This window comes from Vipera ursinii, assembly GCF_947247035.1.
Source record: "Vipera ursinii genome assembly, chromosome: Z".
Taxonomy (NCBI): domain Eukaryota; kingdom Metazoa; phylum Chordata; class Lepidosauria; order Squamata; family Viperidae; genus Vipera; species Vipera ursinii.
The window spans coordinates 105,464,080-105,490,635 of NC_139517.1; the positions used below are offsets into that span (position 1 = coordinate 105,464,080).

At 36.3% G+C, this 26,556-nt stretch overlaps 1 protein-coding gene across 2 annotated transcripts in view; it reads left to right on the top strand.

The window, feature by feature from the left end:
- Positions 1 to 1,197: 1,197 nt before the first annotated feature.
- The window catches only part of MINDY3 (MINDY lysine 48 deubiquitinase 3), a 41,171-nt gene continuing 15,812 nt past the window's right edge, over positions 1,198 to 26,556 (top strand). The window contains exons 1-11 of one of the 2 annotated variants that reach the window (XM_083376503.1): positions 1,198 to 1,260; positions 1,818 to 1,951; positions 8,845 to 8,924; positions 10,515 to 10,572; positions 11,652 to 11,825; positions 15,005 to 15,056; positions 18,417 to 18,531; positions 19,149 to 19,222; positions 19,862 to 19,941; positions 24,103 to 24,173; positions 25,800 to 25,880. In XM_083376503.1, the coding sequence (XP_083232629.1) occupies positions 1,858 to 1,951; positions 8,845 to 8,924; positions 10,515 to 10,572; positions 11,652 to 11,825; positions 15,005 to 15,056; positions 18,417 to 18,531; positions 19,149 to 19,222; positions 19,862 to 19,941; positions 24,103 to 24,173; positions 25,800 to 25,880 (879 nt within the window). In that variant the 5' untranslated portion in view covers positions 1,198 to 1,260; positions 1,818 to 1,857. Of the gene's footprint in view, positions 1,265 to 1,817; positions 1,952 to 8,844; positions 8,925 to 10,514; positions 10,573 to 11,651; positions 11,826 to 15,004; positions 15,057 to 18,416; positions 18,532 to 19,148; positions 19,223 to 19,861; positions 19,942 to 24,102; positions 24,174 to 25,799; positions 25,881 to 26,556 lie in introns of both variants that reach the window. The other variant, XM_083376504.1, reaches the window with a different exon arrangement.

Genomic DNA, 26,556 nt, shown 5'->3' on the forward strand with positions numbered 1-26,556 from the left:
AAACGACTAGCATGCATGTGCGAGGGAACCTTTACCTTTACCTTATGGAATAAGACGGGGGGAGGCCTATATAAACCTTTTTAATAAATGCATAAAATCCAAGTCAGGATTATAAGAAAACTCACAGAAGGGCTAGGGGAGAGAGAGAGAGAGAGGGAGAGAGAGGGAGGGAGGGAGGGAGAGAGAGAGAGAGAGAGAGAGAGAGAGAGAGAGAGAGAGAGAGAGAGAGAGAGAGAGAGAGAGAGAGAGAGAGAGAGAGAAAGAGAGAGAGAGAGAGAGAGAGAGAGAGAGAGAGAGAGAGACCAGGTTCTTTCCTGATATATAAAATCAACTAGGTAATTAATAGAGCTCTTTCTGGGAAAATCCACAAGAGCTCTTCAATAATCCTCTAGATTACTCAAAATAGCCCAGCAGATGCTCAGTTTAATACATTTTTTAAAAAATAAATAGATTCCTTGCAGCATATTGCCTTTTCATAAGATTTATCTTAAATATTTTTAAATAATGAATAGGAGACCCTGGCATGTGTGATTTTGTTTTGTTGGGACATCAGGTTAATCATTTTCTACTGGCCAAATCTATCTGCCCTGCTCTTTATCTAGAGAGAAAAGCTTCCATTAGCAGTAAGAATTTACTTTAGACCAATTTAACGAATTCAGGATTCTTATTGGTTTTTACCAAAAGAGTTTAAAGTTTTGTTATGTGGTGTCTTTTGAGTTTTTGGTATTTGTCTTCTTCCGTCTTTTCTTTTGCAATATTTTTTTTAAAAAAGACTGTCCTTGTGCAAAGTCTTATAATCCATTTGTACGTCATTACACAAAAAACTCAAATGGCAATAAGAGCCGGATAAGATTTTATTTCTTTTTCCATCCACCTGTGTCCTTTTTCTATTTTCTTTTTTTTAATTGTCGCTCACCGCCCACTCCAGCTGGTTCTTTCGCCCACTTCCCATTCGTGATTGGTTAGTCCACATGCTTGTCATGTAAAATTCTCCAATCACAACCTACCCGGTCCTATTCTTAATTGGCGCGTGTACGGAGTTTCTTCCCCGCCTCACTCTGATAGAGTTCGAATCCAGGAGCCTAAGAGGGCGGGGAAAAGGAATTCACGAAATCCGCTTCTGATTCGGCCGCGCGCTTGCTCGTCAGAGGCTGCTTCAATAAGAGGCGCCCGTAGTTCACCAGCCTTCCATTCAATGTTAGCAGCGAGCCTGAGGGAGAGAGCGAATTGGTCCTAAGTGAGGAGACGCGGACCGCACAGGTGGGTGAGTGCCGAATGATGGAAATTAATAGAGGCACCTCTGAGGCGGGGAAGGTTGGAGCAGCGGGGACGGTGGTCAAGTCTGAACGGACGAGGAGAGGGGCGTCTGCGAAGGTGGAATAGCTGCTTTCCCCTCCCTGGCAGCCTTTCCTCCCCCCCCCCACAGTACCCTTGCTGCTGGCCTGGGACTTTATTTCCCGGAATCCCCAGACTGCTTCCCGACTGTGGATTCTGGGGGATGTAGTCCCAGCGCACTGGGACAAGCGCCGGCATCGAAGAAAAGCTGCAACGTTGGGTGTTTGAAGAGGTCCCCATACGGAGAGGCCGCTGCCGGTCTTGGCCTTCGTCCTCTCTTCCCTCCGCCGGGGGAGAATCGCCTCTGTGGCCGTGTCTCCTACGGGGTATCGCTGCCGAGGACCCGCCGCTTCTTATTCCTCCTTAGGCCCGGCACCCCGGAAGGAGCCGCCTCTTTCTCGACCTCCGCGGAGACTCACCTGCCCGCCGGTGTTTGCCTCCAGTCTATATTCAACTGCCGCCTCCCTGTGATCTCCTCTTAGGTTTCGTCGCGGGGTGCCGCCTGGGCAGTGAATCGCATCCATGGCTGAACTAGAGCAGGAGTTGATCTCCTTGGTGTGGGGCAAGAAGACCTCGCAGGGCCTGGCAGATAGCATCTTTTGCCGCTGGACACAAGGTACTTCTGGTCCTCTTTTTTTTTTGCTACCCAAGCCTGTACTTAGATGGCCCTGGCCGCCGCCTCTTTTGCTTGGTTCCCCCTCAGCTGTTTCTGGGGAAAATCCTCATTCAAAAAGTCTGTCCATTCCAGTTTTCTGTTTACAACTATTTGTATCTTTGACGGAGGATTTGTTATACTAACTTTCATCTTTGGTGTCGCCCAGGAAAGGTAACTGTATGGTATTAAAAACTGGTCCTATCGATTAATACAGTGTGATGACAAAGTGACTGATGCTTCTTACACAGCCAGCTTCCTTTTTCTTACTCCTTACTCCTCCATTCTGAGTTTTGGTATTGTCTCTAGAGCACTTCTCTTTCACATCTCTTGGGATTCTGCCGTTTCCAGAACCTTTTTTCAAAGTGGGCAAGAAGTAGGCAAATATACTAACACAACTGTAATTAAAATGGTTAAGGGATTTTTTCCCCCTCCCTCCCTTTTATTGGAATTGGGATATTTGGTTAGATCAGGGGTAGGCAACCTTGGCTCTTTTATGACTCGTGGACTTCAACTCCCAGAATTCCTGAACCAGCTGGCTGGCTCAGGAATTCTGGGAGTTGAAGTCCACGAGTCATAAAAGAGCCAAGGTACTCCTGGGTTAGATCATGCAATTAAGAAACTTAGTTTAGTTTTTTAAAAAGTATTTACAAAGGGTAGCTATATTCTTGCTTTAGAAGATCTGAAGCAGATCATTTCCCACTATTCCTTTGCTCCTGTCTTTACACAGGCAGTAATTGTTTTCTCAGCAATGTTAAACAATGCAGCTGTTTTCACATAGTTATTTTTTAATATCTGGGTTTGTTTCTTTAACAAGTATTAATTAAAGGTCTTTGACTCTTATAATAGTCAATCTAATAATTGCTTAATCTAATAATTGCTTATTCTTCTGTTAAGGTTCTTCAGAGTATTCCTGAATATATAAGTTAGTCTCAAGTGCTAACTATTTTAAGCAAAACACATAATCTTGCTTTTTTTAAAAAATCCCATTTATATCCTGTCCTTCTCTGAAGTCTCAGGGCGGCTTACAATCTAAAGCACAATGTGCTTAGCAATAGCCTTCATTCTATGTATATACCTGCTTATTAGGGCTTTCACACCCCACACCCCCGCGGCATTTTTACAAAGTCAGTTTATTGCCCCCAACAATCTGGGTCCTCATTTTACCTACCTCGGAAGGATGGAAGGCTGAGTCAACCTTGAACCTGGTGGGATGCGAGCCTGCACTAATTGCAGGCAGCTGGTGTTACTTAAGAAGGCATTAGCTCACTGCTCCACCAAGGCTCCTTTTGCAAGGTGTAGTTTATTTACCTAAATTATGAAGTTTCATCAATTAAAGTTATTTCTACAGATATATTTACTGAGTCATATCCATATATAGCTACCTTTCTGGAATATTTTTTGGTTCTTTCTATCCTTTATATATGTGTGTGTGTGTGTGTGTGTGTGTGTGATTTTTGTGTAAAACTGTTATGAATGTGCTCAGTATGTTCTCAGTTGTGGCTTTGTCATTTGTTTAACAAGTGTCTTTCTACTACTATTTTCTCTCTACTACTTTTTACTTTTCTAGTTTGATCGGGGAAAACAAATCTCTGGGTCATTTAGCATAAATCGGAATGTAATTTATCTAGTTAGTGACTAAATAGAAATCACAATGTCTGATTTCAAAGTATGGTTCATTAACTATGCTTGTTAAACTATACCTTAACATGTTGGGTGATCATAAGCTAAGCCACATGAGAATCTTAGTAATCAATATGTTTTGTTTAGTTGAAGAGGTACAGTATAGACAATCCCCTTTTTGTCTAGTAATTAAGATATGTTGATATCTAGAGGGATAGCATAAATAATTTAAATGGTTTATATTTTGAAAAACATTGTGGTTTTGAAAAATCTATTAGGAAGTCTAGTGCATACAGTATGTGTGATTTGACCAATAGAATTCAATTGGCAGTACTATCACAATGTCCAGCCTTGAAGACTATGAGCCATGCAATTCCTTTCATGTTTTAGTATCACAATACAGGTAGTCCTCGAGCTATGATAGCAATTTGATCTGATATTGCTGTTGCTAAGTAATACAGTTGTAAAGTGTGGTATCACATAACTGCCTCAGTTAGTAAAGACAATCTTGGCAATCCCAGTTGGTCTTATACATATGAGTGTTAAGCAGGAGTCCCCAGTAAGGAATACAAAGGTACTGTGTGGGGGAGGGCTGGTGCAGATTGTGCATGAGTTGAGGGCTGGCTTGGAAGGCCTTGCCCAGGCCATATGCGAGCTCAGGAAAACCAGGGAGTGGATGGTGCAGCATGAACACATGAGGGCCAGCAGGATTTAGCAGAATAACCTGTGACTTTCTCTGTCAGCTTCTGCACTGACTTTGTGGGAAGCCAGTAAGAAAGGCTGTAAATGGCAATCGTGTGACTACAGGACATTGCATCAATTTAAAAAATACTTGTAGCTCAAGGTTGAACTTGTGGGTACCAGTGTTAAATACCACTTATTCAGTGCCACTGTAATTTCAAAGAATCATTGAATGAGTAACTGGTAAGTGAAGCCTATCTGTATTCTTCATCCAAAGGGGAAGACTGCCCTAATTTAGATGAGACATTGTCTCTCATCTCAATAAGAGCAATTTGTTATTTTTTTCTATGAAGTCTACAATAGGTTACATACTAATGGTAGTACTTAAATTATGACCATTTGTTCAGCGACCATTTGAAGTTATGGCAGCACTGAACAAAGTTACAGCTGTTACAATGGCCAAGTGATCAAAATTGGAGCACTTGGCAGCTCACCTGTACTTATGAGTGCAAAAGTACTTCAACTCCACCTACCCCTATCTCTGCCCTTCAACTCCCTCCAACCCAAATCTCTGGCCTTTTGGTTATCTTGTTGTTCACTGGCTCTGCCAGTCTTCCCACTTTCTAGGGGGAAGTAAAGGCTGACCTTTCTTTCCTGCTGATGAGCCACACAGTGCATGGCACTTGATTGATACCATGCCAGGTCCTCTTCCAAGGCTGGTTCTATCCTATCAAGTCATATTAGTAACCACTACAGTGACTTACTGACTGCTGCTGTTGTATGCTGAAGGGATGATCTTGCTAGTAATCTGTTTCTTTAACAGCTGTGGCTTCTGGGTCATTTCCAAAAGTAGTCCTACATAGTGCATCTAATGAAGAGTTGACTCTTATCATTCATGCCCTTTCTTGCAACCCACAGGACACAGAATGGGCATGGGTCAAGCCTACGAACAATAGCATTCAAACTTCAGAAGATATATCACGATATATTGTCTCACTCACTACGGTGCCCAACTGGTACAATTCTGTGCAGATATCTGTGTTCTTTCAGGAAGTATATTAAAACATGAGCTAGTTTGCCAGTATGATCCTATGTTTGCAGAATGTTCTTGAAACTTCCTGTATTACCTTGCAAAATATCTATTTTGAAAGATATATATCGGTAGCTTTATGCATAATATTGAAATGGTTAAAATAGTTTGTTTCATATTTTGGTTTTCAATTAACTAATAGAAACAATATAGAAAAGTGATAAATTTTACCTTTCACTTCTGATCCTCTTATGCCAAACAATACATCTCTGAGGATTGGGAATGGGCTTCAAAGTACAAGCGTACTGATAGTCCTTACTTTACATGGTAATTGAGAACAGAATTCCCACCACTAAGCAATGTGGTCCCCTGATCTGTTCATGTCAGAGGCACATTTTAAGGCACTTCTGGGTTGAAAGGATTAGCCAGTGACATCACTGTTGCCTGGGAGATGCCCATGTCATGTCTCTGTCAAGGAAATGGAGCAAATGATGGGAGCTCACTCTGCCACCCACTTGGGTCTCACTCTGACAGCACTTGGGTCTTGGACATGGGATTGCTAAACTTCAACCCACTGTCCTAACTATGTGAGCCACTGCATTCATTATCAATGTGGTCATAAAGTGCAATATCAAGTAATTGAATTGCTTAGGGACCATAGTCCCAGCAGTCTCCCGTGCAGTAGTTATAAACTTGGGTTGTTAAGCAAGGATTCTTCACAACTTCCTGCCAGCTTCTAACAAAGAAAGTCAGTGGGGAATCGGGGAGGAAGTCACAAGGTCTTTGGCTTGGGTAGTTGCTGCCAGTCTCGGAGGTATGGCACTAGCGGCTGCTACAATCCAGTACAAATCTGCAGCTGCCCCAGCCCAGTAGTGCTGTGCTACAACCATCCCAACCCAGTAATTACAGTTAGCCCAGCACCCCGGTGCAAAACTTGAGCTGCCCCAACCATTGGCGTGCAGCAGCCCCAGCAGCATGAATCCTAAGTTGCTAGTGCTCAGCTGCTCTGATCCAGCATCATGGTGCAAAGCTCAGTCAGCATGAAGCTGTGATTGCCCCCTGCCCTACACTCTGCTGCCCCATTTGACCTTGATTTTCTTCTTGCTTCTGCTGCTGATAAGCATGCCCTGGTCCTTCTCAAGGCAGTTGCTGGCCACGCAAGGTTTTCTTCCCAAGGTCTCGCAAGAAAACTTATCACGCATGACTTGGAGAAGAATGCATTGGACAGGCAGCAGTTGCTTTACAAAGGGCAAGGCTGGATATGCTTTGTCAGCAATGGGAGCAAGAAGATGGAGAAGGTCAGAGTTTGTGGAGTACAGCGGACCCAAAGGGCAGAAATGGGAGGGTTAGGGTCCAACCTGCAGTTGGAAATGTACATGACTTTGATTACATGGCAGCAGAGTACTTCAAACAGCCATAACTACCAGTCATTCAAAACTCTCATAATTTGAAGGTTGTTACACAAGTATTACCTGTAAAATGGAGCCAAGAATTGAAACTGAAGCATATTGTACATGCTAGTCTTATTCAAATGAAATTTGTGAAATGTTGAAAAATGTATTGTTTGGGGTAGCTGTTTAAAGAGGCTGAACACATTCTGCTTATACAGTTGCAAGAAAAAGTATGTGAACCCTTTGGGATTATGTGGTTTTTTGCATGAATTGGCCACAAAATGCGCTCTAAACGTCATGTAAGTCACAACAATAGAAAAACACAGTCTGCTTAAAATAATACTACACAAACATTAACTGTTGTCATGTTTTAATTGAAGATAAGATGGAAACATACACAGTGCAGGGTGGAAAAAGTATGTGAATCTTTGGACTTAATAACTGGTTGACCCTCCTTTGGCAGGAATAACCTCAACCAAATGTTTCCTGTAGTTGCAGATCAGACCTGCACAACGATCTGGAGTAATTTTGGACCACTCCTCTGCACAAAAGTGTTTCAGTGTAGCAATATTCTTGGGATGTCTGGTGTGAATCACTCTCTTAAGGTCATGCCACAGCATTTCAATCGTGTTGAGGTCAGGACTCTGACTGGGCCACTCCAGAAGGCGTATTCTGTTCTGTTGAAGCCATTGTTTTGTTGAATTACTTGTATGCTTTGGGTCATTGTCCTGTTGCATCACCCATCCTCTGCAGAGCTTCAGTTGGCGGACAGATGGTCGTACGTTTTCCTGCAAAATGTCCTGATAAACTCTGGAATTCATTTTCCCATCAATGACAGCAATCCGTCCAGGCCCTGAGGCAGCAAAGCAGCCCCAAACCATGATGCTCCCTCCACCATGTTTTACAGTGGAGGTGAGGTTTTGTCCACGTTTGAAGTTTGCAAAAGAGCACCTGGATGTTCCACAGCACTACTAGCAAAATATACTGTGGACAGATGAAACCAAAATTGAGTTGTTTGGGAAAAACATACAACACTATGTGTGGAGAAAAAAAGGCACAGCACACCAACATCAAAACCTCATCCCCACTGTAAAACATAGCAGAGGGAGCATCATGGTTTGGGGCTGCTTTGCTGCCTCAGGGCCTGGACGGATTGTTGTCATTGATGGGAAAATGAATTCCAGAGTTTATCAGGACATTTTGCAGGAAAACGTACGACCATCTGTCCGCCAACTGAAGCTCTGCAGAGGATGGGTGATGCAACAGGACAATGACCCAAAGCATACAAGTAATTCAACAAAACAATGGCTTCAACAGAACAGAATACGCCTTCTGGAGTGGCCCAGTCAGAGTCCTGACCTCAACCCGATTGAAATGCTGTGGCATGACCTTAAGAGCGATTCACACCAGACATCCCAAGAATATTGCTACACTGAAACAGTTTTGTGCAGAGGAGTGGTCCAAAATTACTCCAGATCGTTGTGCAGGTCTGATCTGCAACTACAGGAAACGTTTGGTTGAGGTTATTGCTGCCAAAGGAGGGTCAACCAGTTATTAAGTCCAAAGGTTCACATACTTTTTCCACCCTGCACTGTGAATGTTTCCATCTTATCTTCAATTAAAACATGACAACAGCTAATGTTTGTGTAGTATTATTTTAAGCAGACTGTGTTTTTCTATTGTTGTGACTTATATGACGTTTAGAGCGCATTTTGTGGCCAATTCATGCAAAAAACCACATAATCTCAAAGGGTTCACATACTTTTTCTTGCAACTGTATATCCTTTTCCCCTTGTTTTTATTTTATTTCTTTAAATCAACTAATTCAGCAGTGATTCCTTGGTACATTGCTAGAAAAACCTTGATCTTTATTTTAGAAAAAATATAGAAATAAATATGGACATACTTTTTCCACCCTGCATTGTGAATGTTTCCATCTTATCTTCAATTAAAACATGACAACAGCTAATGTTTGTGTAGTATTATTGCCTATAGCACTTACAGATAAGGTTAAAATTGGGAATGTTGAAGAACACAAGTTTGATAAGGAATATTTTATCAAAAACATGCTAAAGATTATTAATGAGCACATTTTTTGGAAATAGCTAACTGAATTTTTTTATTTTCCTCAGGGTTTGTGTTCAGTGATTCGGAATCTACTGCATTAGAACAATTTGAAGGAGGCCCTTGTGCTGTAATTGCACCAGTTCAGGTAATAATGCTAATATCTCAGTAAATGAACCTGAAAAATATGTCTCACTACTGTTATTTGGCTTATTCGATAATTTAAATCACCTGTTGGTATACTGTCTAGGACGGTAATCTGAATACTGAATTTAAAATTCAGTACAGTTACCTCAATTTACAACCGTTATTTTGTGCCAGTTCAAAGTTACTAGAGCAATGAAAAAAAGAGACATGACCATTTTTTACAGTTACGACCATTGCAGCATCCCTATGATCACGTGATCAAAATTGGATGCTTGGAAACTGGTTCATATTTATGATAGTTGCAGTGACTTGGGGCCATTTGATCATCTTTTGCTACAATCTGACAAGCCACATTCACTTAACCATGTTAATAACTTAACAATTGCAGTGATTCACTTAACAATAGTGGCAATAAAGGTCATAAAATGAGGCAAAACTCATTTAACAACTGTCTCACTTAGCAGCAGAAGATTTGGGCTCAATTGTCATAAATCAAGGACTCTATTTTGAGATGTTGTAGTCTGCAATATTCATTTAATATAGTGTTTATTAAGTACTACAATTACCAATCCAATGTTCAAGTTTGAGCAACACTTGATTTCCAACTAGTGTTTCTTTTTTTTTTTTTAAATTTTTTTATTAAATTTATTATTTAAAAACATTGGACACAGTACCAGCGAGCTGACAAACCTTTTTGTCTACAATGTTTAAATATATATATATACATGTATATATGTACATCAAAAATACACTTAAATACACTTAGATTACAAATCGGTGAAATACCACAATATTTAAAACAGTGAGCTAGTCTGTAAAACCTAATAGAGACCTTTCTTTTTATCCATCCAAAGATACAATTTGTTCCAAATTCTATAATAGTCTGATTGATCTTTATTCTTTAATTCCAAAGTTAATTTGTCCATTTCAGCGCAATCCCAAATTTTCCTAATAACCTCTTTTTGTCCTGGGATCTCATTCTTTTTCCATTTTTGCGCAAATGATATTCTAGCTGCTGTGATAATATGGATCGTTAAGTATAGCACATCTTTAGGGTATTTCTCTTTCGTGATTCCCAACAAGAAAAGTTCTGGACTAAACTCCAGATCTTGTTTCAATATTTCTTTCAGCCAAATCCAAATCATTCTCCAAAATTTTTGTGTTTTACTGCAAGACCACCACGTGTGGAAGTATGTGCCTATCTCTTCAGAACACTTCCAACATTTGGGAGATGCTGTTGTGTACATTTTTGCTAAGCGGGCTGGGGGAAGTGTTTCTGAATCCCTTACTTGACATGAAAAGCTTCCTATTTTTTCAAGTTAGAGTAGAATGTATGACAAAAGGGATTACACTTTGTTCAGAATCCTGTTAAATATGCAGTGATATATTCAGGTATCTGTAATTGTTAAATGACATGGAGCTAAAATAGTAAATTCTTTAATTGCATAAGGGAACACGTCTTCAGTATTTGGGAATATTTATAAATATTCCCCCTGAAAAATATTAAACCAATGTTGAAAATGGAAACTCTTTGCACCACTGAAGATCAAATAATACATTTGTGATATGTCAGTATTATCTTTATTACAAGGCATTCCTTCTGAAGAAGCTTTTTACTGGTGAGAAATCTACCTGGAGACAGTGTCAAGGTAACTACAAACCTACATCTCCAAGAGGGTTATAATGCCGTAGTTGCAAAATATGTGCTAAACCAAACAGTAGTTATTATTTATAATCAGTGCTTATTAATCTGCATAATTCTGAGAAGATTATGCATTTGCTGATGATTTTAAAAATGGAATGGTAACATTAAACTTAAAAATAGAATTTAGGAAACCCAATCCTGCAGAATGAGATAACATACAAATTAAGCAACCATCAGAAATTTATACACTTCTGTTCCAACTGGAATGCTAGGACTTATTGACCACTAAGTTCAGAAGGGATAAAAACACCTGGCTACTTATTTATTTGTACCTTGCCTTTATTATTTTTACCAAGGCGGAAAACATATCCCACACATCTTCCTTCTGTTTCCCCACATAACAACCCTGTGAGATGGGTTGGGCTAAAAGGAATGACTGAGAACAAACTCTCATCTTCTCTGGCATTGTTGAAGGAATGGAAGAGATGCATTTACTGTCTGATTTAAACTCTATATTGGATCCAACTGGCTAATCTAAACTGCCTTTATTGACACATTTAAAGATAATGAAGTATTGTTTGCCACTGGTTTATTCCAGGATGCCGTCTAACTGATCCAAATTGTAGTGAGATGATATGATATATATGTGATATATGATATAATAACTACAGTTTAGATCAGTCTAACCAAATCAATATATCCTTACTTATTTAACCTAACTGCTTTTCTTCTTGACTATTCTTGATAGAAAAAGCTGAAGTAGAGGGAATTGCAAGAGTTCAAGGTATATCAAGGTTGATTCCTATTGCTCTGAACTGGATGAGAACACTTAATTTCCAAATAGCTCCTTGTCGTGCCCAATATTTTAAACAGCTTAGAAATTTGAAATGACAAAGTACTAGATAGCTTCCAAGAAATGGATGAAATTCAAAGTCATTGATTGTCAATTCTTTTTCTAAATTGTCTTGAACCTGCTGGGATTTGAGGAAGAATCAAGAATAGATTGTACAAAGAATGTTGCTACATGTTTTGCATGAAAGTCCCTGGTCAAAAATCTATCTGTTCTGACTTTGAATATTTCAGAAGAAGAGCAAAAAAATCTCCTTTGTTATGCATTATGTGAAATTTTGGAAATGACCTGCTCTGATAATTCAGAGTCATACTGTTTGGCAACATGGCAAAGAGGAAATCCTGTAGAAGATACTGCTAATATTTCTGAAAGTTCAGCAGAGTCAAGCCATCAAGAGGAGCAATCATGTAAGATACTTTTTGTAATATGATTCAGGGATACTTTGTGCTTTTTATACAAAATTTATTTTTTAAGATATAGGATTATTTAACATGGTTCTACAGATAATTTTGTCCGTTACCCCTAGTAGTCTAAGTTTGATAGACGTACAGTAGGTTGCGGTATTTATATTGTTGACATTCTGACTGAATCAGATTGGATCCAAATAAGTCAGGTAATTCATTATTGCTTAAACTTTTTAAAAACAATCTAGACAATCTATAGATAGCAAATGTGGTCTTGAAGGATATATCCAAACCTCTTTTTCTTGAACACATTCAATTATCTTTTCTAATATTAGAATATGCTTGATATGCAATGTGCATAACCTAAAACTTTAGTAATATATCAATAATATACAAATATGGATGCAGATATAATGTTAAATTAAGCACTCAGAAAAAATGGTGAAGGTGAATTCACAGAAATAGTTGAAGTCCATGATTCATAAAAGAGCCAAGGTTGCTTACCCCTGGGCTAGGCTGTGGCACTTCCTGTTTGCTCATTTTTTATTCTGTTTTAACCTAATGAAGTTGTGAAAACTAAATATGTTGCCACCTGTACAAGTGCATCAAAAACAAAACTCTTGGTTAGATAGAATGTTTTCAGACTAGTTGCTGCTGTCAAAGAATACCCATCTTATCTAGAATGTAGAGTCCTTTAATGTTTTCATGCAAAACCTAACTTAATATATCATTAATATATCATTAAGTCCATGTAATTTGTTCACCACTAAAATATTTAATGCCTTTTTTAAGCCTATAGGAATGTATATTTTGTTAAAATACATGAGTGAATATGAAAACATGTAACTTTATTTTCAGGTTACTGACTCATGAAGACTGCTAGCCATTTTATAGTGAAGGAATGTTTGATAAGATTCTAAAAGCTTTAAATGATTTATAGTTAGCCCTTGCTTAGCAACTGGTGATTTAGTGACTGAGGTTTCAACCGACATCCTCATTACGATCTGATTACAAAGTTCCAATGGCCACAGTCTATTCCCTGTGATCGTATGTTCACATTGTGGAAGCTTGGCTACTGGGTCATATTTATGACAATTTGCAGCATCTTGTGGTCACATGACTAGGTGTCTTTGCTAGTTTCCAGCAGAAAATGCTTATTGGGGGAGAATGGGGTTGGTTAATGAACATGACATTCTAAAAACACTCTAAAAACATAAAATAGGGCATGGTCATGTGGTAACCTTCTTAACAATCATCGAAACTCGCAACCATAATTCCAGGCTTAATTACAGTCAGACATTGAGGAGTACCTGCACTTAAATATTCTCTTTTAACTACTTTGCAAAATACTTGATGTTTAATGACAAAATGCTAGAGAAAGAATCATTTTCTTTTCATATATGGGGCCATTTATATTAGCACAGGAATATGAAAAAGAAAATTTAAATATGTGGCTATTTCATTGTAACTCAGATTTTATTTGGAAAAAAAATTAGCACCACCTGATTAGAGTATAGTTTTATTTCTTGGGTCTAAAATAGGTTGGCAAAGAAGGCCACTGCTTATTCACATAGTAAATTAGATTTCCTTTTTGCATTAATGTTAGTAACACAGGTGATGTATGCAGCCCATTTATATCAATCCATCACATTAAGGCTCATTTAAGTTAAATTTGAGATGAAGGGACATTGTTCTGATAAAATAAATTTGTCAGTAAAATGATACTGCTCCATGATACATAACAAGTGGTGCTGAGAAAAAAAATGCTGAGCAACTACTTTCCTATTCAATGCTTTATTCATAATTGCTGGAATACCTTTATGATTTGTCGCTTCTTCCCATTTAAAAGGAATTAGTTAAGAAGCAGTGGTTATTCTCATTCTGATACATACTTCTCATGGAACAAAAAATGTAATTACAAAACGTATTCTAGTAGTAAAATATATTGGAACTGGTAAATGCAAAAATTGATATTTTTCATTTCTTATACTTATACTTGTCTGTTCATATTATTAAATAAATATGAATCAGCTTACAGTGACTAAGCTCTTGTTTAATGCAAGACTTTGATTTCTATGGTATTTTCCTCTTTCCATTGTTTCTCTCTATTCTATGCTATTGCACTTAGTTCAGGCTCAGTGAAATTGATAACAGTTTATATAAGGATTGCTTGATTTGTTTGTTTTATATTGACTATAAAATGCAGGCTTATAGGTTCAGATATTTACTTTTTTTGGTGCAATATATACAGTATATAAATACTTTTAATTAAAGGTTATTGTTTATGCTTAGTTATTGTTTAAAATATATTTGTTACACAAAGCTTTACATTATATTTTTTTTATTAATCAAGTAGCTTAATATAAGATGATTTTTTTGTTATTTAATATCTGACTTGCAGCTGTTTTTTATCACAAGTAAAATTCTTTTTATAAAATTCAATATCTACAATCATTCTTTGGATATTTATTGTACACTGCCCAGAGTTCCTTTGTGGTAAGATGGATGGTCAATAAATTTAATTAAATAAATACTTAGCATATTTATAATAGGTACAACACTGTTATGTTAATCTAACTGTTAATATACCCCTAATTTGCTTATTTTCATTGCTTATGAAATTCAGTAACTAAGTAAATCTATTCCAACTTTTAAACTGATTAGACATTGGTTACATTGTGAAACTCCCTTTAATTTTTCTATCAAAAAGTGAGAAAAGTTGGTAAAAGGTTTGAATTGGAAGGGCACTAAATGTAGCATTTTTTTCTACTGTTTGGTTACTTATTAAAAAAGGCAAAATATTTCTTAAAAGATGCATGCTCCTAGTTTGCTCTTTTATAGTGAAACAACAGCCTTGTTACACTAATTCTGTTCTGAAATCCAAATTATTCTAAGTTACCCTTTTATCGTGCTTGATGACTTTCCTTCAGTAGTTTTCATAATTCATGTCAAACTGACTCTGGTTAGTTTGCAAAGCAGTTGAAATTCAGTGATTTTGTAATCTTAGCAATATTGTCTCTTAATTACATTAAACTGGCATGTACAATGTGACAGAAGTTGTACTGAAAGAAGGTGGGGGATGAATTTTCATTATGAAAAACTTGAAAGTACTCCAGCTTGCTGTGTGTTTCTTGTGCCACTTTTGGTTGTGTTTAGTGCTAAAAAGTATTTCTTGTATATAGCTGCCTTGGCTGTTGAAGAATTTGGCTTTGAACGATTTCATGCACTAATGCAGTAAGTAACATGTTGCAGCTCTTAAAATATTCAAAATTATCATTTTAAGATATAAGTTTAGTATTGTTTTATCCCATGTAGCTGAGTATCAAGATCAAACCGGCTTAAGCTCATGCAACCTGCTGCTTTAAAGACCAGAAAGAAACATACTGTTAGGAGTAGTATGAAATAATACTTGGGATTTTACATGAATTTTTGAAATAGAGAGGAAAGAGTGTTAAGTATGCAGACTTCAGGGCCTATAATTTTTTTGTATCAAAGTTATTTTTGCTCAATAGTTTTACAAGTTTAAAAATTATTAAAGCCACTGAGTCGCCTCAATCCACGAGATAGACAGCAAATAAATTCAATAGTAATAATAAGATTAAATGTTATTGGTGGTGTTTCTGTTGTGTGAGCCATGCTGGTTATCAATAAGTTTCCAACTACAGTTCAAAGTACTTACTGTGACTTATAGAGCCCTTCAGTTGGGTATATGCCTAGCTGTGTGATGGACTGCTTTTCTCCCATTGTTTCTGCTCATTGGTTAAGATCTGAGCCAATGGGTAGGCTCTGGTTCCCATTATCTGATGGGTGTCAGATGAGGTGTCTTTTCTACCATGGCACCTGCTCTTTGAAATAGAGTACTCTGAAGGCTAGTATTGCTCCAACCTGACATCCTTTAAATCCGGGGTCTCCAACCCTGGCAACTTTAAGACTCGTGGACTTCAATTCCCAGAATTCCTCAACCAGCATGGCTGGCTGAAGAATTCTGGGAGTTGGAGTCCACAAGTCTTAAAAGTTCCCAGGGTTGATATCCCTGCTTTAAATGGACCATGAAGACTTCATTGTTTATCCAGGTGCTAGTTTAGGAAGAATGTGCTTTTTAATTTTTATTGTATTGAATCTGTTTTTAATTTGTGTACTGCCTAAAGTCATTATGAATTTGGCAACCTATAAATTTTATTCATATATATATATGCATTCATTTACAATATACAGTTGCAAGAAAAAATATGTGAACCCTTTGGGATTACGTGGAGTTTTGCATGAATTGGCCATAAAATGCATTCTAAACGGCATGTAAGTCACAACAATAGAAAAACAGTCTGCTTAAAATAATACTACACAAACATTAGCTGTTGTCATGTTTTAATTGAACATAAGATGGAAACATTCACAGTGCAGGGTGGAAAAAGTATGTGAACCCCTAGCCTAATGACTTCTCCAAGAGCTAATTGGAGCCAGGAGTGAGCCAATCTTGACTCCAACCAGTGTGATGATATTGGATGTGTTGCTGACAGCTGTCCTGCCCTTTAAAAACACACACCTGTTTTGTGTTTACTGGTCTCAAGAAGCACAGTCTGATGTGAACCATGCCTTGCAGAAAAGAGCTCTCAGAAGACCTACGATCAAGAATTGTTGACTTGCATGAAGTTGGAAAGGGTTACAAAAGTATCTCCAAAAGCCTTGATGTTCTTGTGTCCACAGTAAGACAGACTGTCTACAAATGGAGAAAGTTTAGCACTGTTGCTACTCTCCCTAGGCGTGGTCGTCCTGTAAAAATGACTGCAAGAGCACAGCGCATAATGCTTAATGAGGTAAAGAAGAATCCTAGAGTGTCAGCTAAAGACCTACAGAAATCTCTGGCACATGCTAACATTTTTGTTGACACATCTACAATAAGGAAAACATTAAACAAGAATGGAGTACATGGGAGGACACCATGGAGGAAGCCATTGCTGTTCAAAAAAAATATTGCAGCACGTTTGAAGTTTGCAAAAGAGCACCTGGATGTTCCACAGCACTACTGGCAAAATATACTGTGGACAGATGAAACCAAAATTGAGTTGTTTGGGAAAAACACACAACACTATGTGTGGAGAAAAAAAGGCACAGCACACCAACATCAAAACCTCATCCCCACTGTAAAATATGGTGGAGGGAGCATCATGGTTTGTGGCTGCTTTGCTGCCTCAGGGCCTGGACGGATTGTTGTCATTGATGGGAAAATGAATTCCAGAGTTTATCAGGACATTTTGCAGGAAAACGTACAACCATCTGTCTGCCAACTGAAGCTCCACAGAGGATGGGTGATGCAACAGGACAGTGACCCAAAGCATACAAGTAATTCAACAAAACAATGGCTTCAACAGAACAGAATACGCCTTCTGGAGTGGCCCAGTCAGAGTCCTGACCTCAACCCGATTGAAATGCTGTGGCATGACCTTAAGAGAGTGATTCACACCAGACATCCCAAGAATATTGCTACACTGAAACAGTTTTGTGAAGAGGAGTGGTCCAAAGTTACTCCAGATCGTTGTGCAGGTCTGATCTGCAACTACAGGAAACGTTTGGTTGAGGTTATTGCTGCCAAAGGAGGGTCAACCAGTTATTAAGTCCAAAGGTTCACATACTTTTTCCACCCTGCACTGTGAATGTTTCCATCTTATGTTCAATTAAAACATGACAACAGCTAATGTTTGTGTAGTATTATTTTAAGCAGACTGTGTTTTTCTATTGTTGTGACTTACATGACGTTTAGAGCGCATTTTATGGCCAATTCATGTAAAAAACCACGTAATCCCAAAGGGTTCACATACTTTTTCTTGCAACAGTATATGTTACTGGTAATGTGTGAAAAGCTGGCATTGTATAAAATGCCTAGGAAATCTATAGAATGCATGACATTTTTAGGAAAATATGAAATGTCTGTTATTTTAATATGCTATATACTTTCCCTAGGTGTTGTATATAATATATATGCATTATGCAGAATGACAACTATTTGAACAAAGTATGAAAAGAGTCATGAAAATTATTAGGGTTAGGGTTTATTTAAAAGATGTATATGAAGATGAAAGAGAGATGCAAAATAAATTACAGGACTTTCTTACTGAAAAAAAAAGAAAAGAAAAATACCAGTCTTGAAAATACCACTATTTGTTGCAATAAGGAAGGCTAGAATGGCATTTTAGTGGGAGTATTTTATACTTTGCAGGATTGCCTTTTGGCATTGCGTAGAATGCATAGAAATATGTGAAATATTAAGTGTTTTCATACTTTGACATCTCATTTTAATGTTCTATAAATCACCTAGGCTTTCTATAAAGTCCCTAATTTCACATATTAAATGTAGTATGTATAAACATAGTGAAGATTTTAATAACATACCCATTTTCTCTATAAAGATGTGAAATCTTAAATATGCTTCTAAAATTTTGATTTATTATGCTATATTGACATCACTAATAATGAATAACTGCTATAACCACTGTTTTTCTCAATAGACAATTGCTCTTAGTTATCTTGCAAATACATTAATCACAGGTACTAAATGCCTTTTGAATGTCTAACTGACTTTTTGTTTTTAATCTTTAGCAAGTGTTCATATGCCAACTTTTCTGATTTCAAAGATGCAGTTTGGAAGCACCACGCAATGTGGGCAAATAAATTTGGAGTGCTACTTTTTCTGTATTCTGTGATACTTACTAAGGTGTGTTTTTAAAATAAAATGTTGATGACACTCTAGAAACAGAATTTAATGTTTATTTTAGAACCTCGAAAACAGCTTCATTAAATTATATGAGATAGGCTTCTAGCACAAGCATATGTATGTGTGTGTTTATATAGTTGTAGGTTCTAGTTTTTGCTAGTTCTTTTAAGTTTATTTCTGAAATTATTATAATAGGTTTGGTTAGAGGAAGAATATTAAAGAATATTTTAAATATATTATGTATTTTTTCCACTTAAGATGAACAGAATAACATTCACTTTATTTTAAAGAGTAATAGTACTTGTATATATGCTGAATTTTAAAAGTCTTTGCTCAAAAATATGGAGGCTTTGGTATTTTATACAGTCTGGATTTTCTTGAGAGATTCTGAAATGAGTTGAAGTGGCTTTTAGTTTTATACCACAATAGAAGAGGATATTGAATAGGATAGTATTAATTGGCAATTAATTTATGTGGGGAAAATAAACAAGGTAAGTCACTTGTTTGAATTTTCAGTCACAACAGCTTAGCTAAAACTATTACATATGCATGCTAAAGAATTGGGAAAAATATATTTCTTAGCACAAATGTGTGGCTATTATCCTATAATTTTTAAGGGCATTGAAAATATAAAAAATGAAATTGAAGATACAGCTGAACCATTGATAGATCCTGTTTATGGTCATGGAAGGTAAGCTTTGTTATTTCTATCTTCCTTAAACTAGTGACTGAACAAATGTTATTTTAGAAATAGCAATAATAATAATAATAATTAATAATAATAATAATAATAATAATAATAATAATAATAATAATAATAATAATAATAGGAAGGAACTTGGAGATCATCTAGTCCAACTATGTCTAGTCCAACTCACCACATCACGTGATGTGTCGCAACATATCACAACTTTTTCCCCATTGCCAGAGCTGGGGTGGGTGCAGTTTTGGCATGATGCATCCGGCCCGTGGGCCGGCTGTTTGACACCCCTGATCTAGTCCAGCCCCCTGCTCAAAGGAAACCCTATACCATTTCAGACAAATGGCTGTCCAGTCTCTTCTTAAAAACTGTAATAATCATCAATTGAAAAAAAAATACATGAAACTAGCTTTTTATATAATATTTATTACTTGTAAGTAACTTTTACAAAGTTGTATGTAAAATTCTTTATTGCCTTGTAATCTAAAATGAATGTCTTGGCTATTCAAAAAGGTTTATGCACAGGATATTGTTTTAATATGAAGTTGAGTGAGTAGTTAAAATATCTAAACTGTTTTTAGCAAAAAGCAAGAGTGCAATTATCAAAAACCTTTTCTTCTGCTTTTTAAGCCAAAGTTTAATTAATCTTCTCCTGACGGGATTTGCAGTATCTAATGTTTGGGATGGAGACAGGGAATGCTCAGGAATGAGTAAGTACACATTTGATTTGCCTTATAGTAATATTGAGTAAAGGAAACCTATTTATAGCCTTTGCTTTGAATTTGAATTGCATGCAATTCAGATAAATTAATCCTGATCATTAATTGGAATGATCAAATGTTTCTGTTTAATGAGTGTTTCCTACTGATAATCCCTATAGGTATGCAGTCAAGCTTATTTTCACAACATTCTGGACAGGTATTATTATAAGCTCATTTTCCATAAGATTTTATTTCAGGCTTAAAAAGCTAGAAATAATAATTGAACATCAATAAAATGTTTAAATGAATTGTATACCATAGAAAATCATAATTTTATTAAACCGCTATATTACCCTTGTGTGTAGAATGTATTCTTCATGGTGGTTCCCTGACGTTTCAGCTTGACCCGGTGTTTTAAGCTATTTTCATCTAAAATTAGATTGTAATAACAATTAAGCTAGATAGAAATAGCTTAAAGTGACAGGCCATACTGCAAATAGCCCTGAGGTCCCTCCTTCCAAAGATACATTTAATTCATCCTATTAGATTTTAATCTTACAGCCTGGAGATATCTTTGATCTTAAAAAGAAAAATATAACATTAAATAATCACTCTACTTTCTTGCCAAAGGTGATGCAACACTTTTTTTTTCTGATCTCAAAAAATTGGATTGCAGGTTGGACTCCAAAACTGAAAGGAATACTTCCCTAAATAGGTTCCTACCGTTTACATTAGGTGCAACCAGGATTTTGCTCCTTTACCAATTTTTTTCACTCTTTTTTTATCCGTTTTCCAATTTTAAACTATTTAATTGCTTTTGCAATGTTTCTTGGTCATCTTAGAAATTCTTCCTATTAAGAGCTATCTACAATTTGATGTAGTCTATACAAACTACATATTTTGTATAATCAATAAAGCAGACATACATAGTTTTTTAGAACTAACATGAGAGATAAGTTCAATTTTGTCTAGCAATTTGAGCATTTTTAGTACATACACATGCACACAGACAGACAGACATATATTGGAATATAAGTAAATGTTTGCTCATTTTTCAGCAATTGTTGTATTTCAGACTATAGGTTACGGATATTCCTTGATATGACTGATACTTAATGACCAGCTGAAGTTACAATGAACTAAAAAAAAGTTATTTAAAACCCATTCTTGAAGTAAAAAACCGCTTCACCACCTACCTGGTCTCATGATTACATTTTGAACGCTTGGCAGCTGGCTCACGTGTGCAACCAGTTGCAGTGTCCCATGTTCAAATGATCATATTTTGTGACCTTTTGCCATTTTCTGGCAAAAAAAACACCCATTGGATCAGCTGGATTTGGATATATGGCCATGTGATTCATTTAACAACTGATGATTCACGTAATGAGTAAAAATGGTCATAAAATTGAGTCTAGTACATAGTGGCTTGACTTATAATTAAAATTTTAGGATTAATTGTAGTTGTAAGTTGAGGATTACTTGTATCCTGCCAATAAATGTGCAGTATGTTTTTTAATCCACAAGATGGAAGTAGCTGCTAAAGAAAAAAATACTAAACTTTTAGAAATCATCAGAAGATAATGAACTGCTGTTTGATTATTAATTGTGTATGCAAATGAAAGAGTTAGTTGCTAAATGTATTAAAATTGGATCCTTAAAAGTGTTTTTATGCAATCAAATTGCTGTGATAGTATGCTGCTGAAAACTATATCAGATTCTTTCCCTAAATTTAGCCTCGTGACCATGTCTGAATGAAAGTTTAATCCCCATATCACTTTTTGTTTTAACCAAGTGGATATTGCATGTATTGCCATGTGCTGCAATTTGATTAACTTATTATTGGAAGATTTAAACCTATGATTCTATGTTGTTCTATGTTTGAAAGAAAGAGCTTGAAATAACAATGTGGAAAAATTGAAATAGAATGTAAAATAGCATTTGTCCTAGTATATTTTTCTACAGCATCCAAGCAATATTTCTAGAGCAAAATGATAAAATGATAAAATCTCTTTAAATCTGTTGTATGTCATGCTTCTAAAGTTTTATTCCTTACAGTACATATATACTTCTATGGCATATGTGTACCTTTTGGTCCAGTCTTTAAGCCTGAGACCTAGGTGTATAAACTGAAATGTTACTAGGAACAGGACTGTTGGTTTAGACCCTTTCTGTATTTTTATAAAGCATTTAATTTCCATTGATATTCTTGAATATATTTTTATTTTGGTGATTATTAGCCAGAAACTATGTTGCTATTGCTCGTTACAGCTGTTTAATTTTTCTGGCATCTTAGGCTCTGGTGATAGAAAACAAACCAGTGGGATTAATGTGTTTGTGAACAGCCCTACTTGTTTCAAGTCTTCGGCTGTTGATTTTTCATCACGTATTTTATATATTATTATAGCATAAAAAGGCCAGTGCACATATTACACATATTATGTAATATCTTAACCAAATAAATGAAGCAGTTTCTCCCTCCCTCCCTCCCTCTATCTCTCTCTCCCCCTTTCCCTCCACCACCATTTTTAATATCTGTTTCAACCTTTCTAAAGCTAGTGGTCAGCAGTTTGATAAATCATAAGGAAGGATCTTCAGTGAAATGGGTTTCAAATCTGTGTTAAAAACAGCTTGAGAATATTTTGCTAATATCTCTGCTAACAATATTAAATAACATCTAAATAAGAAATTGAAATTTAGAGGAATAATAGAATAGCGTGTAAAATCACACAATGGACTGCCTATCTCAGACATGTCAAACACAAGGCCCAGGGGCCGGATCTGGCCTGCGAAGTGGTTTCATGTGGCCTGCGAAGCCATCTTGGAAACAGTGAGGGAACGGCCCCAACTGCCTTGGCCCTGGGCCAGAGACTCTCCTTCTGCCAGAGACCCTCAGATCTGTCCCACTCCTGCCCAGGCCCCCATAGGCACCCTTGATGCGAACGATGTAGAGCTGGCCATGCCCACCCAGTAGGCCATACACACTCCAGCCACGCCCACCCAGGCCATGCCCACCCAGCCCCTTGAGGGCAACCGCAATGCTGATGCGGCCCTCAGTGAAATTGAGTTTGACACCCCTGTGTCTCAATATAGTCTACACTAACTGGCAATAGGGATTGGATAGTGGAGTTGTAGCCAAATACATTAGATGATGATTTTTAGAACTTTTGAAAGCAAACAGTTCATTTCTATAACAGGAAAGCAGTGATATATATATATATATATATATATATATATATATATATATATATATATATATATATATATATATATATATATATATATATATATATATGGGATTTAAAGGGATTGGTTAGATTCCCTCTCATATTAGTCCTTGGGGATAGATGTGAAGGAATTATTTATCTGTATGTTTTAAAGAGCAGATTCTTACAAAAAGGAATACGTATTATAGGCAATGGAAAGGAATACATTGTTGAGAAGACAGCTTACCTTTTAGGACACAGAGTGGGCAATTCAGAATTATTTTTATAAAAGCTAAGTTAAATGAATAAAACGATCTACTGCTATCAGTTCTAGTTTTGGGTTTGGTTGAAATGATCTTCAAATGGAAATTTTATATCCCTGCTTTATTTAACCCCACAAACTTTAAATTATAACTATTATAAAATTATGATTCTTGCTAAAAAGAGTTGTTGTGTCCTCTGTTACCATTTCCATAGGCAGTCCCTGAGAAATAATACTTTTGCCCAATTAGTTTTTAATTTTTTTCTGTGTTAGATGTGTGAGCTTCTTTACTGAGATCCTGCAAACTTGTACCAAATAAATGTGATAGGTGTTTTCAAAAATTGTGAAATTGCTTAAAGATAACAATTTTTAGTCAGTTTAGCTTAGTTTCCTTTGTATTCTAGCTGAGTTTCTTGAATTCATAAGAATTTGTTCTGATCCTTCAGTTGGGCAGTCCTTTTCAGATGTGTGCTTTTCAGTTAGTATGTATTTGTCTATCTTTATTTCATTAAACATAAACAATACTTAAAATAGGAAGAAATATTATTTTAATATTGATTATTTCAGTTGTATTACCCCTATATATTTCTGTTTGCCATTCACTTTGTTAATATAGAACAAAATTTCATGGTGTAGTTTAAGTAAGAAAAAGAACTATGAATCAGACTTTGAATAATCTAATACAGGAATGTTGTTTCTTTTCAGAATTACTTGGAATTAATAAACAAGGAGCTGTTGGTTTTTTGACACTTATGGAATCTCTGAGATACTGTAAGGTAAGCTTTTTAAAGCCTGTCATGTGAAAGCATGACGGATGAATTATGTTACTGAAAAAATAGTTCACTTATCTCTAATGAATGAAAGCATTGTCCAGTGTTAACTTAAATTTCTTATATAAGATACAATTACATAATTTTTACACAAATTATAAACTTGCCTTCCTAGATGCTCCCTTTAAGTTTTTGACTCTATCCACAAAGATACTGCTTGATTTGGTTATTTGTTGTGGCTATGTCAGTAGTTTCCTGTGAAATACCACTGTCTAATGCCCAAATTATACCCATTCACCTCTTAAATATATACATTTATTTCATCTAAACCAACATCAAATTTCTTTAGTTCTGCATTCAAGAAATTAATACAATACTATATTTGGACTTTTTGTAGTATTTGAATATGGCATATAAGCATGAATGATATAAAATTAAGAGTTCTATATCAAATTAGAATTCTATATATTTACAAATATATATATTTATTTTAAATTTACAGTTTTCTTCTTTAAGAGAAGCATTCACTGCTTCAGTAGTTAAAAGTGTTAAAAGAGCCTTGGTGGAGCAGTGGGCTAATGCCTCCTTAAGTAACACCAGCTGCCTGCTATTAGTGCAGGTTCGCATCCCACCAGGCTCAAGGTTGACTCAGCCTTCCATCCTTCTGAGGTAGGTAAAATGAGGACCCAGATTGTTGGGGGCAATAAGCTGACTTAGTAAAAATGCCGCTTGGGCCCCCCTGAAAGCCCTAATAAGCAGGTATATACATAGAATGAAGTATATTGCTAAGCACATTGTGCTTTAGATTGTAAGCCACCCTGAGTCTTCGGAGAAGGGCGGGATATAAATGGGAGTTTAAAAAAAAATACCTCAGAATATTCCCAATTGGAAATTGCTTTTTTTGTTGCATGCTTAACTCTGTTTAATATACCAGAAGTCAGCCATTAACATTTATTAGGTATATGTGCTGCTTCGACTGCAGAGCAGAAAATGTATTTCTGAAACATGTAGGGATACAGGTACTATCTGCTGGCAACTCTTTAAACCAAACATATCTTTTCCTAAGATTGTATTACAGCTGTGAAGGGTTGTTGCATGATCCAGGAAAAAGATTGTTTTAAGGAATTGCTGACAAGTGCTATACAAGCATCTCACTATGTTCTGAAACATCTTTTTTCATTCCAATACAAATCACTCCATCAACTTGACATTTATATCTCACCTCAGTTTAACCTCATAGCAACACTTTTGTCAGCTACATAAGGCTGTATGAGAAGACTGGCTCAAAATTATCCAATATGTTTCGTGATCAGATCTTAATCTGAGTCTTAGCGTTATAAACTAATACCTTTATCAAATGCCATAGTGAATTTTCATTTTCATATTTGTTTCTTATTTTAGTACAGAAGTTAAATAACAACTGATTCTCATCCCTGATTTATAATACTTTTCATGGAATGCAATTTAAGTCATAGTTAGAAAGCCAGTGTCCAGAAGTAGAGTTCATTTCCTTAAGAATACTCTGAGTCTTGTTTACCCACCAATATTTTGAAACAGAAATATGCATTATGTGCTCTATTAGAAATGTGCTAATTCATTTTTGTTTTGTTTTAATGTTCTTGTTTTTCTTAGGTTGGATCCTATTTGAAGTCTCCAAAATTCCCTATTTGGATACTTGGCAGTGAAACTCATCTTACAGTCTTTTTTGCCAAGGTAGGATTCTTCCCTTTTTATTTCAATGTTTAGGGCCAAATAATCCTCTTTGAGTCTTACAGTTCAAGTTTTTCTTAAAGTATAATAGTTTTTCCACATAATAGTGTTTGTATTTTAAAGCTGATTGGTAATGAAAGATATTTCTCCAAATCTACTTGACTTAAAGGATGTTTTAAACATGTGGCTTGTTATGATTGAAATATCTTCAAAACATTCTTGATTGTTTGGTATGGCAAAGAAACAAAACCCCTTTGTAATATTTTTTTCAGAAACAACAAATTTATACATGGATATTTTTAGAAAGTTATGTATTATATTACATGTATTATAATCTGTGATTTTTCAGTGCTGCAAATAAATGAAGGTTCTGATTTAATCCAGAACCGCTCATCAAAACAAGAAATGGCTTTATATTTATATTTATTTATATTTATTAAATTTTTATACCGCCCTTCTCCCGAAGGACTCAGGGCGGTGTACAGGGCAATAAGTATTAAAAGACAAAGTACAAAAGTTAAAAAACAATTAAATATTATGCCCGATATATACAATAATTAAAACCATGTTAAAACCCCAACCCCATCAAACCAGGCCGGATTGCTCAAATAAGTAAGTTTTTAGATCCCGCCGGAAGGAGCGAAGGTCGGGGGCCATCCGGAGCTCAACCGGCAAGCGG